This window comes from Halictus rubicundus, chromosome 3, assembly GCF_050948215.1.
Source record: "Halictus rubicundus isolate RS-2024b chromosome 3, iyHalRubi1_principal, whole genome shotgun sequence".
Lineage (NCBI taxonomy): Eukaryota > Metazoa > Arthropoda > Insecta > Hymenoptera > Halictidae > Halictus > Halictus rubicundus.
The window spans coordinates 10,110,463-10,130,913 of NC_135151.1; the positions used below are offsets into that span (position 1 = coordinate 10,110,463).

The 20,451-nt window shown below is 40.5% G+C and overlaps 1 protein-coding gene and 1 long non-coding RNA gene across 2 annotated transcripts in view; one reads left to right on the plus strand and one right to left on the minus strand.

The window, feature by feature from the left end:
• Positions 1-18,568, plus strand: part of Ldd (lipid droplet defective) — a 64,355-nt gene extending 45,787 nt beyond the window's left edge. Inside the window, exons 46-49 of the mRNA XM_076785324.1 lie at positions 518-666; positions 788-970; positions 5,407-5,650; positions 17,042-18,568. Of these exons, the coding sequence (XP_076641439.1) occupies positions 518-666; positions 788-970; positions 5,407-5,650; positions 17,042-17,167 (702 nt within the window). The 3' untranslated portion in view covers positions 17,168-18,568. The remainder of the gene's footprint in view (positions 1-517; positions 667-787; positions 971-5,406; positions 5,651-17,041) is intronic.
• The window catches only part of LOC143352662 (uncharacterized), a 607,068-nt gene that overhangs the window by 42,175 nt on the left and 544,442 nt on the right, over positions 1-20,451 (minus strand). The window lies entirely within an intron of this gene.

The following is a 20,451-nucleotide window of genomic DNA, read 5'->3' on the forward strand; positions in this document are numbered from 1 at the left end:
AATATTTGTGTGAAGCTTCAACAGCATTAATTAAGCAATCATCTCGAGCAATCAAACTCGAATTTCGCTTTCATCGTATTATCCCTTATAAAAATTCAAATAATTTTTTTGTATCTCCGCTAGTGTTCGAGCATCAAAGGTTTTCGAACCCCCACTTTGAGGGGTAATTTCACCCCCTAAACCGGCTTCTCCGCCGACAAAAAAATACGTGTCGCACATTTTTTGCTGGACTATAAATGTGCAAAGTTTCATCAAAATTGGTGATTGACAGGTTGGGTGATACTTCTTGTGGGTAGCTGCTACTAGAAAACGTTTCTCGGTATAAAAACTCTTCGAATCCCGAAGAAGCGAAGAATGTAGCAGAACCGATTTTTTGAAAGTGTCGGACCGGAAGCTTCCCCTGAAAGCGTTGTGCAGCGCGAAAGTTGGCTTCGCGATACCTCTACATAATTGATGGAAGCCTCGTTCGCGAGTCTCCATTTTCGTTGGCACTCAATCCTGTGAAAAATTGTTTCAGGCAGTCGAGTTGATGCTGAAGAGACTGGATCTGTTGAAGTACGCTCACAAAAGGGTGAGCAGCCTCAGCGGAGGCAATAAAAGGAAGCTGTGCACTGCCTTGAGCGTTATGGCGCCGGTGTCCGTGGTTCTCATGGACGAGCCGACGAGGTACGCTGGATAAAACATAAGACACGAAGAGAGAATGCGGTTGGGGGGGGGGGGGGACAAAAAACCCGTTTAAAAACACAGAAACGTCGTGGCTGCTCATGTTTTATTTATTCCTTCGCAGCGGTATGGATCCGGCCACGAAGGATCTGGTCGCGAAAACAATAAGACGCATGACGAAGAACCAGAGCTGCGTAATCCTGACCTCGCACAGCGTGGCGGAGTGCGAAAATTTGTGCAACCGGGTCGGTATTCTTGCCAAAGCTGGTCTCAGGTGCATAGGAACGCCGCAGCACCTTAAACACAAGTAAGCTCGCCTATCTCGCAGGCTTTTGAACAACTTCTTGCATATTTAAGTCGTCGTCCCCCTACACCCCAAGGAAAAAAGAATTCAGCCACTTATCCGGTAGACAACCCTCGGCAACTGGACTAACAATGCAAACATTAATTCCGTACGATTGCTAACCTCTCTCGGGACTGCGAGCTCTCTGCTATCTTCTTCCGTATGCGCCACACGAAATGGCCAACTTTTTTAAAAGTCACACAGGTCTCGCTGCAGTTTTATTCGCGGAGACACACAATCTATACGCAGTCCAACATAGAATAGTGTAAGATATATCTTAACCTTGGGTATAAAACAACAGCTAACGCATAAGCAAATCAAAAGGGTGACAGCAGCGAAACAGTCTGGCGAATTTTTAGCTACCGCGGTTTCACGCGGAATCTTTCATTGACGTATTGTTTGAGATATTAAATTACCCAATAGGCGGTCTATTGTCTCGCAGCGGGCGCGGTCGGCGAAACGGCCGCCGAATTACGAATCAATCAAAAAGCTCCATTCGATATTAACGCGACGTTAACAATTGCAGCAAATCGTTCAAATATTCCGGTCGAATATGCAGTCGGCCGACATCCGACCGGGATTAATTTTAACCGGTGCATTTTAATGACGTTGTTTCTACTGATGGATTGTTCGTGTCGGTTCGATTCCCCACACTCCCCCCCATCGTTCCGACTCGGTTGTTCACATAGACTTCCCGGCGGAATTCGTCGCGCGACAATTTATTCGACGCTCGGTTGGTCGCGCGATTGATTTTTCATTCTGCCCGTCATTTTGTAAAACAACCGCCACCTGCCGGCAGGCTCCATTAAATTCGCGGGGTTGCCTGCCACTGGAGATTACGTTCTTACGTTCGTAAATATAATTAGGTCGTTCCGTATCGTTTTTTATGTGCCCCATACGTTCCTCGTACGGTATAAACTCATCGATTTTCGTCGTTGACGTACATATTGTAAAACGTTCTATTTGTTTTTGTTGCAAGACGCGTTTCTTAAAAATACAAACATAATTTGTTGATTAAACACTATCTGTAACGCGGTTTTGTGTATAACTATTTCGACTTATTTTTTCATGCAGAGTCACCTCCTTTTCGGCTGTACCAGTCATCCTGTATATTCAGAGAATATACTTTTTGTATATAATTTTTGTCTTTCAATCAATTTTGATTGAAAATTTCAAAAGGTGTCCTTTGTCATGATTTGAATGGGACCGAATGACGCTGAATGATCTCCAATGATTTTAAAAAATTCGTTACAATGCAGGTTAGACAAACATACACATAGTTTCATTTTAAAAACCGTGAATTTTCGAAAACATGTCCACTTTGCCATTTAGACCATTCCTCTAGCTCGAATAGTTCCCGTGATATTTGATAAAATATGTTTTTCACCCCAACTTTGAGGGTTGCTTTCACCCCCTCAGTGTGGACGATTGGCGATAAAAAAATATATGTGCAATATTTTTCTGGGAACTACCTTTCCAGTATGTTCCCTTATTGGAGGCAAGCTTGTGGCCACTATGTAGGGGAAGATGGGGCAAAACGGGGTAGCCAAGACAAATGGTAAAAAAAGTGATTTTTCACACAACATTCGTTAATATACTTTTCCAATCAGTACATATTTATCTATGTGTGCGAACAACAGATCTGATATTATACAAAGCAAGAACTGAAATAATTGATTTTATAAATTAGTAGAATTTTCTTATCCTACCGTACCTGCGGGGCAAAATAGCTTTAATTATATTTAAAATACGTACTTTAGACTAATTGGAAATTTCTTACATTCAGTCGGTCTTCTTTTTACATTCAGATAATTTTTCTCTGTATTCTCGAGAAGTTAATATTTCTGTCTTCTGGGTTGCTTCTCGTTTTCGTTGTTGTTGTTACATGTTGTATTAGCGTAATACCAAATTGAAAACCACAAAAATGGTGAGAATCGCCGAATAATAGAATAAAACGGCAAAAGTAGGTTAAAAATTGCGAGGAACTGTAATTATCACCATTTTTAATCTTTTGTAACTCATAGACCAATTAATCAATTTCTATGAATTTTTCAGAATGCATATAACTTATATGGATCTACAAAACGCATTTTTTAAATTTTCGTTACAAGCCCAATTAAAAAAGGTTGTACTTCAGACTAAACGTAATTTTCCCAAAACTTTCATTGTATATCATCTAGTAAATCGATCCATCTAGCTTGGCAGAAAAACTGAACTTGTTTGGTCCATTTACAAAAATCTTATTCTGCTTCGAAGTGTGTGCCATTAATTATGAGACAGACTGTAAGTGTTGCTCAAAACATTTTGGGAGACGATTGCGCGGTCCGGTTCGAGCTGAACGAATATAAATGAAGTGCGACAAGGAACGGAATTATTAAAATTATGAACGTAATCAGGCGACCCAAGATTTAGTTCGCTAGGGGATGCAAAGTCTCTTTAACGTCCCCTCTTCGCGTACACCGTTTTCCCTTCGCTCACGAAGCGATCGAGTGGCAGGGGATTTACGATATCTCTTGCACGTGTGCAACCTGCACCATCTAACCGGCGTACCCGCCGCACCCTGCAATCCATCCGCGACCCGGAAGAGTGGCGGTTCGATCGCAAGAAACGACCCGCCGCGGGTTTTTTTCGTATCGCTGGATAAACGACGCGATATTCCCGCGGATGTATGAAATACCGGGCGCAATATCGAGCTACCAAAGGACACCGTAAACTTCGTTTACGACCCGCGTTCTCGGGAAACTCGATTCGAACTTCTCCGCCATTCCAGTGATCGCCATTTCATCGGGAGATTCCTTTTTTACGTCTCCGCCCCCCTAGTTTTTTGTCCGCGATGCTCTGAAACGCGCTCGAGTGCCGCTGAGTTTAGTTTATTGAAGCCTTTGAGGAGGGGTGAGGGGGGACAAAATGGCGCTGATAACTGCGACGTTTACGCGCTCACCGCCGCTATTTTGCCTGCAATTTGCAGCTGAACTCTTGGTTGGATCTATCCAGGAAATTGTTGTTGCTCCAGGCCCGTTTCGAAACTCGCATCTTCGATCTTTATAACTTTTTCCACCGCCTCCGTCTTGTCTTCTTCCCGGAATTTTATAGTTCTTCTTTCGTACTTCCCCACTTTGCATAGTTTATTAAGCGATATTCAGGACAGAGTTGAATTTTCACTTTTCATCGATCTTTAGAAGAGAACATGTTTCGCAGCTTGGTTACTTGAGGGTACAATTAAGTTTAATTAAATTGGGAAAATGGAGGAAAAGAAGATTCTCTGACAAGAAGAGGTGCTGTCAAAGTGTCCAGCATCCGGTTGTCGAGGTCTCGGTAGCTTCCGTAGTCCCTTGATGCCACAGAGAATGCACGAGGGCCGTTTAGAGGACACAGGGAGGATCCGTTTAGAAGAATTTCTCCCGGATAAATGGAGTTCTACTGGTAATTCGATTCGGCGTCTTCTTCTCTGAAGTCTGGAAGTGTCCCACTTAGGGGTGCACGGCAGACGGTCAGAATTTCGCCATTTTCCCGGGTAGCCCTTTGACCGTCTCTCTGTCGCAAATGGCCATGCAAATTTACGGAGGAGGAGGCGGCGCTACGTAGCCTGTCCTTTCCCATGGCATAATTTATCGAATCCGATGCGCGTGTACCGATGTAAATGAATACGAATAGACGGATCGGTGAACGGGCGGGGACGCGATAAATATTTGTTACGAATCGTGAACTTCCCCTCGTTTTATTCGTTGTACACTGGCGTTCGTCTACTTTCCTCTTCTTCATCAGGGTCGGAGGAGCGGACGTCGACGAGAAACGCGCTTCCGCTATTCACCACCGAGAGCTCGAGGATAATGTTCCTTCGCTCAGACCCTACTCGGTCTGAAGCACTCTCAGCCTTTTTTCCACCGCACTCATGCTAATTTCATTTATAATATCGTTCTAACACTTCGATCCTACCTGGCGGTTGCGTACTTCGAATTATGGTTGAACTTCTCTGGTCCATTGGGAGACCAGAGAGCTACAAAACCTGCGGTACAGGGATTTCTCTATACATGTCGCCAAATCCTGCATGATAAATGTCGCGGAATTATGGCCGTGAAGTTCGAGAGGTCTCGGACGCCGAGGAGTGTAAACATAACACGACTCGGGTATGTCTTCTGCACGATACACGACGCTGTTGTTGACATATATCGAGAATTCACTGTACTTGAGTTGCAACGATTTTTTCAAAGTCTGTCGATATTTATTAAATTTTTCTGTTCGTTGTTTGCTTCGTAAGTGAATGAAATGCTCAGTAATTTTAATAGAATTGAACACACTTGAATACAAAGAGGTAAATTTCTTGTTCTTGAAGAGCTCCTTGATATTTCAGCTGGTTCTTTGCCGATGGCTGAAAGGGCTAATTTTGTGCGCGTTTGCAGGTTCGGCGAAGGCTACGTGGCGTTTCTACGGTTCAGGCAGCCAGTGTCATCCGCGGAACTGAAGAAAGTCCTAGCAAAGTATCTTCCACAGGCTGTAGTGTCCTCGAAACAGGGCACAGCGGCTCGTCTGTTGCTACCGCGTAGCCAGGACATGCTGTTGAGCATCAGCTTTAATAAGGTGAGGCTGCTGGCCGAGGAACTTAAAGCCAGCGACTTCACCCTCAGCCAAAGTTCGTTGGACCAGGTTAGTGCACAGTAACAATTATGTTAGTGGCGCAATAATAATTCTGGATACTGAAAATCAATCAAATATTCCTAAAGACACGTGAGATTACTTCTTCTCCTAATCCATTTTACTGTGCAATCCATAAAAGATTGCACAACGAAATAGGGTATTTGTGGGTGGAACTATATGTTTTTGTATTTGAACAAGTATAGTTGATGAATGCAATGTCTGTGACTACTGGAAATCATTCAGAGATCAAGGTAAAGACATCCTTTATAAGAAAATGCAACAAAAAGGTATATTTTTATTTCTAATGATTAATTTTCATTAAAGTTTTCATCGGATTTTAGTCGTTAGAATTATTCTATAAGGTCAGAGTTGCATTGACTAATAATATGGTTCGCTCGCTCTAGTAATTCTTTCATAAATTGCAAGGTAGAAATGTACATAAAGTTCATTCCAATGCAGTCTTGAACAAACAAAATCGCACCGATCGAAATGTTCCCAAATAAAACAAGGGAACTCATGATCCGAAAGATTAAGGGATGTTTTTTAAAGCTCCAGCTCCCAAGTGCTGTCCAAGATGCCTCGCAAATCTGTGGAGTTCAAAAGAATCAGAATCCCAGAGTCTCCAAAGTTTTCTCGATAATTGGATTGAAGTGAAAGTCGTCTCTTCTGTTTGAACAACCCTCGTATTTCATTCCCATCGATATTAATTTCACAAATTCTTTTCGAGTGAAAATTCGCCCATTTTCTTGAAAGATGTATTTCCTTAGAATGAGACACTGCAAACCAAACACCTTTTGTTGGTCTAAAGCATACAAAAAAAAAAAAAAAAAAAAATTGGCGGTGAAGTACCATCCTTTCGTAAAACTATCTTTAAAACGAGACATTGCTGACCAAACACCATTTGTTGGTCTTAAGCATACTACACAAATGGACGAAAAAGTACCATCTTTCGTAAAACTGTTTTTAAAATGAGATATTGCAGACTGTACACCATTTACTGGTCTGAAGCGTACAACAAAAATGGTCGAACAAGTACCATTCTTTCGTAAAACTATTTTGAAGATGATACATTGCAAAGCAAACGCAATTTGTTTTGACCATTTAAAAAAACTTCGATGACCTTGAAATTTTAAAAAATATAACAGTGAATAAATTTTTTTGCCTACCATAATATTTGCCTCTCTGAACCAACTTAATGTTCTCTGCAATTTTTTTCTATCATAAAAAACAAGCGAAATATTTTAGATGCTCGATTTGAGTCGATGAAATACGTGTTATTCTATGACTTTTTTTCGGTTCTAACAGTTATGGTCCCTGTTAAAATATCTTTCAGGTTTACTGGTGACAATTCCTGAATAAACAAGAACTTGACGCGTTTCTATCTCGAGCTTCGGCGTAAAGTCAGTCAGCATTTAGAATTGCGATTGGAAATTAATGCTCGATCGGCAGGAACATCAACTCTATATAAACGATAACATTCAGCCGAGAACGGCGCTGACAGCAAATACGGTCGAAGGGCAATTCCAAACAAACGTTTCGAATCAAACGGGAATCGATGAAGTTCTGTCCGCGCAATATACCACGGGTCTTGTGTCTCGAACAGATGATGCACTGCCAGCGCACGCTGCCTCCATCCCGTTCGACCAAGGACGATCCTCGTTTACGTCCCACCTAGCCTGAGGAATATTAATGGATCCCCGGGCCCGTCTTACGGTTCACACTTCTGTATAGCGTTCTCTATAGCATGGTTCACGGACGGCTAGGCAACCGAGCACCGTCTGTGCGGCTCCTAAGCTCTCGCCCTAAACGCTTTCTGATTCGCCGTATCGTTCGCGCCCTCCGTAGTTTGACTTCGCTATCCGGCAAAACTGTTCCCGTAATTAATTACTTCCCGGGAACAATTTAATTTCCCCCGAAGTAACGAAGTAACTTTCATCCCATTTAATCTCCTACCGGCGTGCCGGAAGAATTTTAAATGCCGCAACACCGATACCTTTATCAGCCATACTGCCGGCTCGCCGATACCCTAAAACGCCTTGGCAAAGAATTTTTCATCTCCGAAAGGACCTCGAGGACGAATTAATCTCCTGGCGGTCTTGCATTCCGGAGACAGCGACGAGCTTGCATGGAAATTTTAAGGAACTTTTGTAGCATGCATATTGCCTCGGAAGATGCGTGCAGGCTCTCGGTCTTCCTCGTTCGCCGGCGGACATAGTATTTCATGAATTTATGGCAATAAATATCGCGGAACCTTTCCGGAAACTTCGGCCGTTAATGGTGTCGTTAATCGAAGCGATAAATTGTTTTCGCCGATTATTGCCGCAGAATTTTTGATCTAAACTTTCGATATACGTCACTATAGTTGGACGCGATAGTACGTGGAAGTACGGAACGCATTTCTGAGTAGAAGCACAGCTTACAAAAGCTTATTCGAGTAGCGAAGTTTGATTATCTTCGACGAAATATGTTCGAGGTGGAATATTAAGTAATTCGGAGTGTAAATGTTACGATAGTGGTAATTAGCGTATAATTTAACGACCACTTGATTATGGCGGGCCAGTAGACCGTCCGAATAAACAGGAAACCATCGGTGCGTACCGATGGCGGAAAATAATACGCGGACTGGATTATTCAGCTGTTTTCATAATTTCCCGGCGATACCGAATTATTATTCGACCGGACCGTATCGCCTGCCTGCCTGTTTAATTAATATTCCCCGTGTTCCGCGATTTAACAATTTTCCGTTTCCCGGTCGATCGACTTCGATCCAGTTATCTTTCTATTTTCCTTTAATTATCTCCGCCATCGTGGACGCGTTATCTCGCCTATCGCCGATAACATTGGGAAACGCGCGACGGTTGTTGCCATTCGCTCTTTCCGTTCGTTCTGGCTCGGTTCATCCTGAATACACACTGGGAGATCTTTTTGATTGGAAGCGGGATCGACATTCGCGCCAAAGTATTATAACTTGTTACTGATATTTCAAACCCGAATTTTCTGACTCGGCGTTGTAGGGCGAGGGAGCGGGCAGCGAAGAAATCGTTCGATCCCGATTAATTAGAACCGGAGATGTTCGGGGATTGGTGATTAAAGGTGAATTCATCGTTCGGCACGGATGGCAGGGGATAGATTCACCGTCGGCTAGGACCGAGCAGTCTCCTCGCCGAGTTAATCCCCGGGGATCAGCTTTGTGTACGGGTAAACATAACCGGATCAACAAATCCCGCGACAGCCACGCCGGTGTACACGGTCCGGAATCTTATCTCCATTAAGGAGACGCGAGACGCGAACAAACGATGCGAACGTGATTCCATTGAATGCGGCCATACCCGCGGATTCTCGCGCTTACAATGACGCCTCAGCCTTTCGTAATCACTCGTCCATGAATTATTTAGCTTCCTCGAAAAATACCTGATCGATTGCTCGACGCTGCTGGCCGTGGCTTGCTCCAATGGTGGACGGTGTCCTCTATTTTATGGCTCGCTCTCGTTTGATTTGTACGCCGGTATAGCGATGGCCCGGAAAATTACGTTTCCATTGCTCCGTGGCTCGCAGATGATTCGGTCCGTTGATTCTTGAATTCATTTCTTCGCAGAATGTTCCGAGAATGATCACTTTTCCCAACTTTCTGCCTAGTTTTCATTTAATTTAATGGCACAATCTTACGATTCAGCGAATCTATGTAAATTCCGGAGTCACGATATCATTTTTGCTTCTTGACGGTATTTATACTCATTGTTACGTGTTCAGGTGTGAACGCAGCGTTAAATTTACAGGGAAACAATGAGGCTGTTATGAGTGATATAAATAAACGTTCTTTCGGACTGCGCAATGCTGTTCCCCGGTTTCAAAATGGCACCCAGGTTCATTACGCCAGCCGGAATTTGTTATCATTAGGCTGCGGATGTAATGCGTTTAGGACGTTCTCGGGTACGCGATATAAAACAACGCCGTAATAAAGGTGCAACGATATTTGCATGTTTCGTTTCACTTTCCATATCTTTCAACGAAGGATATAAATTTCTATTCAAATTCTGTTTCATTGTTATTAACTGAACTTGATAAATTTTAATACGAAATTGTGCCATAAAAGGCACATCGCATTCTACGAGGCTCGCATTTCACTATAACATTTCGACTGTCAGGCGGCGGCTATCCCATAAAATATCATCGGAATGGGAATCCCCTTTCGAATAAGAGGAAAATTGTTTCCGCCAACATTTTTGGTAATCCTCTTTTTCTATCCGGCCCGAAACCCGCAAAAGTTATACAGATTTTCGAACGTTTTACCGTTTGCATTAATTCGAGCTTCAGATAAACACACGAGCCATCGCGTGGCTCACGCGCGGTATAAAAATATTAACACTGAACTTGGATGCAGCATCAAAATTCTGTTGCACATTTTATTTACTCTTTCGCGAGAAGGATCTTCTTTCCATAAAAACAGTCCGCGCGACAGAAATACTCGCAAATCCTCCTCGGGCTTATATGAATTTATAAAGAATGTTTCATACTAAAATATTGTCCAGTTTTCATGGGAAAAAAACCGACAGTTTACCGGTTTTAAAGGAAGAGCAACACCTATCAGCGATTGCACCACGATTATTAGAACAGTTCGTGTGAAAGTAAAATTCGCAAATCTTTATCAAGCTTATATGAATTTATAAAGAAAGTTTCATACTAAAATGTTATCCACTTTTTGTGGGAAAAAATCCGATAGTTTACCGGTTTTATAGGAAGAGCAACACCTATCAGCGATTAAGTCCGTGAGACAGAAAAATTCGCAAATTTTCCTCGGGCTTATATGAATTTATAAAGAAAGTTTCATACTAAAATATTGTCCAGTTTTCATGGGAAAAAAACCGACAGTTTACCGGTTTTAAAGGAAGAGCAACACCTATCAGCGATTGCACCACGATTATTAAAACAGTCCGCGTGAAAGAAAAATTCGCAAATCTTCATCGGGCTTATATGAATTTATAAAGAAAGTTTCATACTGAAACACATCCACTTTTCGTGGGAAAAAATCCGAAAGTTCACCGGATTTGAAAGAAGCAAGCATCGCTTAAATGGAGCCGCGGCTCTGTTTACTTTCCGGTTCGCATCGGCCGGCCCAGTAATTTCGCGGCGAATAAATGTCCAAAGTGTGTTAATTATAATCAGCTGGCCGGGCGAGTCGCGTAATCCCGCGGCGTAACTTTTTAAACCGGTGGTTAAAATACGCCTCCCCCTTATTAACCGTCTCATGCAAATTGGAGGCGGTTCGCGCGATTCCGCGTGGGAATTTCGTGCGGAATCGTCGCCGGACTAGATTTCGCGCGGAATGTGAGATTCCACTTGTTCTTCCTTTTTCTCGCGTTCCCTTCTCTCCGACTATTTCTCTATTTTTTCTTCGGGGCCACGCGGCGGCCGTCTTCTAATTGCATTTCGCTCGGAACGGCGCGGCGCCGAGAGCCGGAGAGAGTTGCGTAATCCCGCGGAAAATGCTGGGGACAATTGCGCGGGGAACGTGCAATTTTAACCGAAGGACGAGCCGAGCGCCGCCTTTCACGACCACCGCGCCGAAGGAAACATCGATCGGTCCGACGCGATTCTCTCGGACGTCGCGTCGCTTGCTTTCCGAGGAACTTACTCTTTGCTTCACCTGTTAACCTGGTAGCGTTTCGTTCGGAAACGCCCGCGCAGCCAGCTGGAAATAAATGGAAATTATACAGACACGCCGCACAGTGGGCAATTTGGACAAAATCGGATTCAAAGTCAAGGAATTTTCGATATAAATGAGGTAGAGCGATGAAATCTTTTTTAAATGAAAGCTGCAACTTTGTAGAATATGGGACAAATAGAGAGATTGTGGTACGAACGTTATTTAACCTCGAGACAATTCGTTCAACGCGCACAAATTCAAGAAAATTTTAGTTTTTCCAATACCACGCGCGGAAAACATTTTTTTTTAACATGCTATACATCATTTACCATAGATTTTTTCACGCTGATTTCAAATCTGGTTTAAAAATTTGTCTACGACCTCAGGATTTTGCAAAAAATAGATTTTTGTGACAAAAACTAATGAAGTCATTTTTTCGTTGAAATGATTGGATGGTAATAATCTCCCTAATTTGCTCATAGTCTACAAAGGTTCAGCTTTAATTTCCAAAAAATTTCATCGCTCTACCTCGTTCCTATCGAAAGTTCCTTGATTTTGAATCCGATTTTGTCCAAATTGCCCACTGTGCGCCGCCGAGCCATTCTTCGCGCACTGTAGGGTGACCTGTCCAGTGAATGAACACGTATGCTGCACGACTGTCGAAATCGGTATCTGAAAATCGTGTTATTTAATTTTCTGAGTGCTAACTTTTATACAAAGCCTGGAAATTTTAGCGTAATTCCGGGAGAGATGCATCACATTTTGCCTTCTGTTTGTAAAAATTTTATTGAAGATAATTGAAAGTATAGGCACGCGTAGTTGAATTATCTATTTAAATCTCTTTAATAATATATAAAGTTAAATGAGTAAAACTTTTATTTCAACACATACGCGACCGGCAAATTTTTTCCGTTTCTAATACTGAGTACCGGCGAAAATAATGAAATTCTGAAGCTGGTTGCCGCAAACTTGTATCGTTAAAGCAAGGATTAAATAATTTATTAAATTAATTATTAATTTAAATTTAAATCCAATCCCATTAATGCGCCTAATGTTGCCGTATTCGGAAACAAAAATTGCAGGACGCGAATTCACGTCAGCAATAATCAGGAATAGAATTTAAAATGACGTGAATCACGTCAGCGGTCGCGAATGTGTTAATATATTAATATGTTGTTCAGAAAAGTTCGAAAAATTGCATCTCTCCCTAGGGCCTTGGGGTTAGATGCACTCCTGATTGGGGATAGATGCACTCCTTTCGTTTATACCTTCTTCTTCCTACTTGTATCCTTTTTTTCCTCAACTACATATTACACAAAGGAGAATACATAGTATATGTTTCATGGAGCCATTTGGGCTCCACAGATGTGTCCACAACCACAGATGTGGTTGAATAATAATCTTCTAAACATTCAATAAAATAATTATTAGAATCTCCTTTTTAATTACCTAATTACAGGGCAATAAATATATATTCATTAAGTTTAATTAATTAAAGTGTAAGATATTAACAAATAGCGTGGAAATGAACAAGTCTCAGTTTTAATTTATCGCTTTTTGATTAATTAAAAAAGGATGCTTCATTTCTTATAAAAACGACTGCTTACTACACTTACATAAATTAATGGTGCGCCTCTCCCTAAATTGAGGAAGGGACGCACCTATACAAAAACAAGAAACAGTAGAAAAAATGTTGTCAAAACATGATGAAAAATCGTAAAAGGGTAACCATTGTCACTACAGTGAATTCTCGATATATGTCAACAACACGGGTCTTGCCAGCGACAAGAATTGTCCAGGAAACACACCCGAGCCGTGTTATGTTTACACTTCTCGGAGTCCGAGGCCTCTCGAGGTTCGCGACCCCTAACGGTAGTGGTAGCGGTAATGGGGATAATTCCGCGCCTTTATAGTTAAAACCATATCATAAGAAGGTAAAACGATTTGTACTGATCACTTACAAAAATATTTCACGAGAAGTTTGGAGCACTAAGAAGTTTTACACTTTTGTTATAGATAAATAATACAATACACGTGTTCTTCGTTTTGAGATTATTTACAAATGTTATAAATGATAATAGAAAAACAGTTGAGAATCGTCCAGTACTGTCACAATAAAAACTGGTACTTCTTACCCTATGGTGCGTCTCTCCTGGAATTACCTACATGCCAAAATACAGTTCTAATAACATTTGATAGTTATAGCCTTTATCACTGAAATTTTCAGAATATATAATATAGATCTACAAAGTTTATTTTTAAAATTTTCAATATAGGTGCACAAAAAAAGTTGTAGACAACTTTTAGTATATTCTCTATAATTCCGAACAATTGCAATTTTCTCAACATTTTTTCTCCACGTATTGTAGTGAACTAATTGTTCTAACTTTTTAAGAGGGTCCGAATATTAATAAGAGTCACTCTGTAGATCTACATTAAGACGGGGTGATTCATAATTGTGGGTGAATCACACAGTCAATTCATCAAAACATGACCGTACTTTATTCGCTAATCATATTGTATTATCATGAACGATCTTTACATTGTGGACGAATCATCCGGGACGAACATCTAAAGCGAAAAGTCTAAATTTGCCTTTCGTTTCTACCTTCGACGAGTCCATTACAATGATTCGCATGATCGAATCATTAATTTTCGGGCGGCGCCGACCGCGCGCGTAATTCGGTTTACGTTTGAAACTGCGAAATTGTTCGCGCCATTGTTGCCAAAGGCGCTTACGAGGCGCTGGGATTTGCAAGGGCACGCTTTAATATAATATCCAAACGGGAACCAAGTTTCCGTGAATTAAGGTCGGCGCGGCTCGGCTCGGCTCGGCTCGGCGCGGAGTCGCGCGAGGCATGCTGGCGTGCTGCAGCACGCGTAACTTCGGGCTCGCTGATGATTCAAATGTATCCCGGGACGTGTTCGCCAATTACAGCCGAGTATCGTGCGTGGCCGTACCGCTTTCGGACTGCCCGAGAAGTTTACTTGTAAAGTAGTCGTGCTGACGTGCTATCGACGAACTTGGGAACAATTCACGGCCTGAACGCGAAGAGCATTGCATTAATTAAATCTCCCGCGGCCCCCGCCGCCGATTTCCGGTTCTCTCACGATACTGGAATTTCGTTGGTACCCGCTGTACTTGTGTAGTCAAAAATTAGCAGAAAATGCCGTAAATGACTGTGTGTAAATATCTCCTATAATGTTATATGATTCTTTATTGGAAGAGAATTAATAAATGTTCAGTGTCCAAAAAATGTTATATTTCCTTGAAAGGGGCAATTCCTGAGGTCATTTGGCGAAACTTTTTCCTTTGAAAAAATGTTCTCCGCGGCTTTGTTAAGGAGTTATTAACGAAAAACGCTCAGCGGGACCTGCCGCCATGTTAGAATCCCTCTGCTTTTGTCGCGCCTCGATTGGTCCGTGTTTTTCGTTAATAACTCCGTAACAAAGCCGCGGAGAATATTTTCGCAAAGGAAAAAGTTACTTCAAATGACCTCAGGAGTAAACCATTTCAAGGAATTGCAAAATTTTTGGGACACCCTGTATATGAACTAAGGTGCGTTAAGATGATATACGGCAATACTTTGATAAAACGTCGTTGTTTATAGTCCTGCTAGCTATTAACTGCATCATCGTATGAAGAACAATCATTTCTATAAATTATTTTGATAATTGTTTTATTCGTTTATTTTCATCGTGATGTGCAACTAGGGACTTGTGGATAGTAACGCGAATACGATTCCTCCATCTCCTCTTATTGTTAGTTTCAATAAATATATTCTCGAATGTTAGTTAATCCTTCACCATTTTCGATTTAAATAATAACAATTTACATTCAAACTTCGATGTTCTTTTTGAAATTCTGTACTTTACTGTTCCGAACGCGATCTTCTGATGTATGCATGGACTTCGTAATCGAGTAAATAAAATTTGCCCATATTTTATATTGTGAGTGTCGATCTGAAGTGTAACAGCCGTAAAGGAAAAATAGCATTTTCTAACAATATGACGGAGCAGATAGCTATTGTTCCAGGGTTTTTTGCGGACGCATCATTCGGTAACTTTGCGCGTCGATCGAAAAAGTTCTTTTGGAAGAGTGTCGTCGCCTCGACGCGACGCGACGGATCGGGGAATTGAAAATATCGAAAAAACGCGATTCCCCCGAAAGGATCCAATAGCGCGAGACAAATTCCGACCGGTGTCCTCGGAATTGCCGCAAACAAGTTCAGCGTGGCCGCGGTTTTTGCCTCTCGAGGGCGAGCTTGTATGTAAACCGCGTAAACTCGCCTCGTAGCGGGAGTTTCGAGATTTTTATGGTTCTCCGTTGCTCGGATAGGTGGGTGCTTCGTCCTCTTCGTCCTCTCGATGCCTCTATTCCATTCCCTCTCTTCCTCTCCTGTTTTATTTCCGTTCGTTCGAGGACCGCCACGGCATCTCGTCAGGACGACGCGATAAACGACGACGCAACGACGGGAACTTTACGCATACCTCGCGCGAAACGAGCGTCGCGACTTTCACGGTTCGTATTTGCAATAATTGCCAATTTGCCCGTCACGATACGTTCCGCATCGTCCCCCACCCCTTCTCCGCCCTCGATAAATTTCGAGAAATATTCTCGTTCCATACACGCGTCACGCCTCTGCGAGTGCTTCTTCCATTTTGCGGAATGCACACTGCTATTCCACATTCCATTAACGCAACGACTGTTTAGTCAGCGACCGTACTGCTCCACAAAATTCGGGCAATTTATTGTGTGACAGAAAATTTGCAAAGTTGATGTCTCTTGCGTGAGAAATTAATTTGCTACGGTAAACGCGCCCCATTTCAACCCCCGCCCCAAAATTGATAACAAATTATTGCATATTCGTAGCATGATATTAATAATATCAACGCTTCGAGATAGCTGACTACTGGAGTTCATTACTCGAAAGAAATATTGTACCCTTTTTTTTAAATGCCTATTTTGCCATTTATTTAGGGAAAAATCATAAATGTTCCAATATTTAAAATACTCGTAAATATTGATGATTTGTTTCCCTTTTTAGGCAACTTATGAATACGTTCCTGAAAAAGATTTCTGTACTTCGATGTTTTAATAATTTGTATTATTTACATAATGTTGAAACGGCATTTTGGTAGACTCTTTTTAAAAATTCGTGATTTACGGCGAAAGATATATCTGTGTAAATTTTTGAACAGCAACTATTTCAGTCGTGAAACATGAATTTGAAATGAAATAAATAAAACTGGGAGTATTATTTATTAACAAAGCTTCCGAAGGTTAAATTTTTTAAAACTTTTCGATCAAGAACTTCATCCTGTGAATAATCGAATTGTGTTTTTAAAAACTTTATCCTGCGGTAGATTGGAGCGTCTATTTTTAAAAATTCATCTCGTGAACGAGATTGAATCGCGTTTTTTAAAAACTGTATCCTGTAAAGGATTAAATTATGTTTTCTAGGAATATCACTCTGTAAATGATTGAATTGTATTTTGAAAAACTTCATCCTGCAGATTGGTTTCTGTGAAAAATTCGATTATATTTAAAAAAAATTCATCCTGCAAGAGATTGAATCATATTTGTTGAAAAGTTTATCTGGTAAATGATAGAATTACCATAGCTTTTTAATTTCTATATTGCTACAAATTTAATTTTAACGTTTTCTTTCTATGGAGTATTGCTTTAAGAATATTTTTTTCCCTTATTTACAGCGTGTATGGAACAGCCGATTAACAGAGTTTTCATTGTGCAGGTTCTCGTTAATTTCTCGGAAGAAATGGACACGGATACAGATGGTTCGCTATACAGCCAGGACAGCGTCAACAACATGTTGAACTCCTATTCCACTGCAGACACCATACGCATGGACACGTTTTAATTGATTCCGTTAATTAGTTCGAGCTACCATTAACCGATTCCTGTCGAGGTTCGAATGGTTTTTCAAATCCAGCCCACGCAACATCGAAATCTATCGTTTCTTGACACGTGGATCGGCCTCTGTGATAGCTTTGTTTCCTCTTACGAGAGCTTAACCCACTTACCAATGAGTAGTCTTATTTTAACTATTAACGTAATGGTCAACACAACAAGAAATTTAGACAATTTATCCATTCCTCTTCGCACGATAGTTTTGATTGAAGACTCTCGTGCAAAAACGGGGTACATCTAGCTTTTGAAAATTGTTTAATTCTCAGTTGAAACAATCAGAAACATATAAAAATACGAGAATACAAGTTTATTGGAAAAATGTTTCTTCTTCAATTCATGAAACAATTTTTCTTTTTCTACGGGCAATTAGATATTCGAGCAACAATTGTTCCCTAGTTAAATTCCATAAATACGTTCCACTAAAAATGCTGCTATCTTTCAAATTTTGTACAGTCAAAAACTTATTCGTTTCATCGGGTGTTCTGCGAGGTATAGTTTGTAGTTTTAAATAATCGTGTGCGCCGCAATTTGTTCAGTTAGTCGAGTAGCTATTAATTTTAATTCCCAAATGTAATTCGCGAAACAGTTGCAGAAAACGGTGTCGCTTATAATAAAAAAAACGCGGCGCCTCTTTCTCGCTGTACATTTTTCAAATTCCCTTTGCACGTCGTTGTTGAAAGCGAACAACTTTTTTTCCGCGGTTATCGGGGGGAAAGGGAGCGTTTTCGCCGCTCCGTTTTTTACGAACGTTTGACTTTATACGCGAAATGAATTGCTGCATCGGAACTGTGCGATGTATAAATCGTTCGATCGTTAATCGATACGCCGCACGCGGCGGGGATAGTATTATTATTTAGAATTTTAATTAAGGGTCGCGAGACCGGGGGCCAGGCTGTAATTTCAGGATGCGACTGCTCGTTCCCCGGTTCGACACGCTTTGTCCCGATAAGAGCCCGTTCTGCGGACGATAATCCCGGGGCTCTCTGTCTCTCTCTCTCTCTCTCTCTCTCTCTCTCTCTCTCTCTCTCTCTCTCTCTCTCTCTCTCTCTCTCTCTCTCTCCCTCTCTCTGTCGGGTTTGCAGAAAACGAAGAAATCGTATCAGCCATTCGAAAATTTCCACGTAGCCCCGATAACCCGTTTACATTTATCGGGGACGCGTGTCGTTTCCCTGCGACCGGGAATGCATCGATTAATTGTAGGTTACTCCCCGTATGATGTAACATTGGTCTTATCATAGCTGTTAACTAAGGTTTTATGGATAACGTTCGTTCCGCGACTCTGTAACCGAGTACGAAACAAAATGTATGGGTTTGGAGTTACACAATAAAGATACCTTCTAAGCAGTTTAAACCGCGACTCATTAATCAAGAAACCAATTTTCTGCTCTATTCAGGGACCATAACTGTCATAACCAGAAAGAAAGAAATTATGGAATAACAAGTATTAAGACTAAAATCGTATTGGTTACAAATAAGGATTATAAGTAACCGAAAATTTTGTTTCCTGTTGGTAAATGTTATTGTTGAGAGAAATTCACTTCGCTCGCTTATAACAGTTATCAATAAGAGAAATTTATTTCTTTATATTTCTTTATATTTGAATAACTATTTAATAACTATTTTTGGTCCCTGGTTCTATAATTACTTTTCGCCATTTGTGAGTAACTGATATTGAATAAACCAATGTATAAATATCTTAATTTTATTTTTGAATTTTAATTTAAAACCAGTTAATATACATGTTATATATCTATTTTTTAATATTCATTTAAAAATATGAGATATTAAATTTTTTCATTAAAATCAGTTAATATACATGTTATACATCTATTTTTTAATATTCATTTGAAAAAAGTATAATTAATATAGCCACAGTAATTGGGTCCCTTACCCCAGTCTATTTTATTTGAAATCATACGTGCACTTTTGAAAATAGAAAATGTTGTTTGTTAGAGAAAGTGTTTTACGTGAAGGATTCTCAACATACTGATAATTGCATAGTCTATTTATCTCATTCAAATATTATTTCTGAAAATAATGTGGAGGGTGTATAAAAAGTAAAGCAACTGGTAATGACAGTCAATTATCGCCGAAACGTGAGGTATTTCATCAATCGATAACAGAAGTTCAATGAGAAACTATTCGAAAGTATCGAGCGTTTATCGAAATACCCGTGAACAGTTCTGATAAGGTATCCATTAAGGAAACTGTTATCGTCCGTTGAAGTTGCTAATTAATTATATAAGTTTCGGATGACGTAACCGTGATTTAAGCGGCGCCCACAATCACCTTTGCAGATAATTTTCTCCGGTAGAAATCTCGTTGGTTTTATATCGCGTACTTGTGTGTACGATTCGTGTTAGAATTGAGATTAAAAAAGCGTGTGAATCAGGCTTGATATCGGTTCAGCAGATGTGCAATTGTGTCGCAAACTGTTACATCATTCGAGGAGCTGATCGATACCGTTTCGGGAATCGAACATGTGCAGGGAAAAATTCTCCATTCAAGATAGGCCGTGATTACAAGTCCTTATCGGAGGCGTATCAGTCGCATAATTCATTCGGAGATATCGACTAGACTAGCTCTGACCCTGAAAGAATAAATTAAATATTTTGTTGAAAGGAAAGGATGAATCGATTGTTTTCATTTAGACGATTGACTGGTAGAATTTCTGTTTATGTCAATATTCTAAAGAGGGTCATTTGGTTATACATACATTGTAACATTTTCTATTAATTCGAGTTCAAGAACTTCAAGATCAATTCGTGCAAAGATAAAGCAGTCTATCATAATTGATGTAATAATGAAACACTCGCTTTTCTTATATGGCACGTATAATATACGTGTAATATACATGTTATTACATACATAGGAATCCTATCATATGATACAAAGAAATGAAATGGAGAAAGTATAAATTCGCGATAATATATAAACCGTGAACGAACTGTAAACGGACAGACGAATGTGTGCAACACAGGAAAATTGATTGGTTATAATACAGTAAATAAAGATAAGAGCTTCGAAGGACAATCTATTCACAATAACCGTGTTAACTTCAACTTTTCTCTTATAGTGTCAGTCATTTTTAATTTACTCCATCTCTAAATTTTTTTATCGAAGGGCGAGTAGGATCAAGGGAGGTTTATTCAACTACTGTTTTTACTAGATTGTCTATTAAGAATTATCTATATTATAAGGAATATATATTATAAGGAATGGAAGTCTACTAAG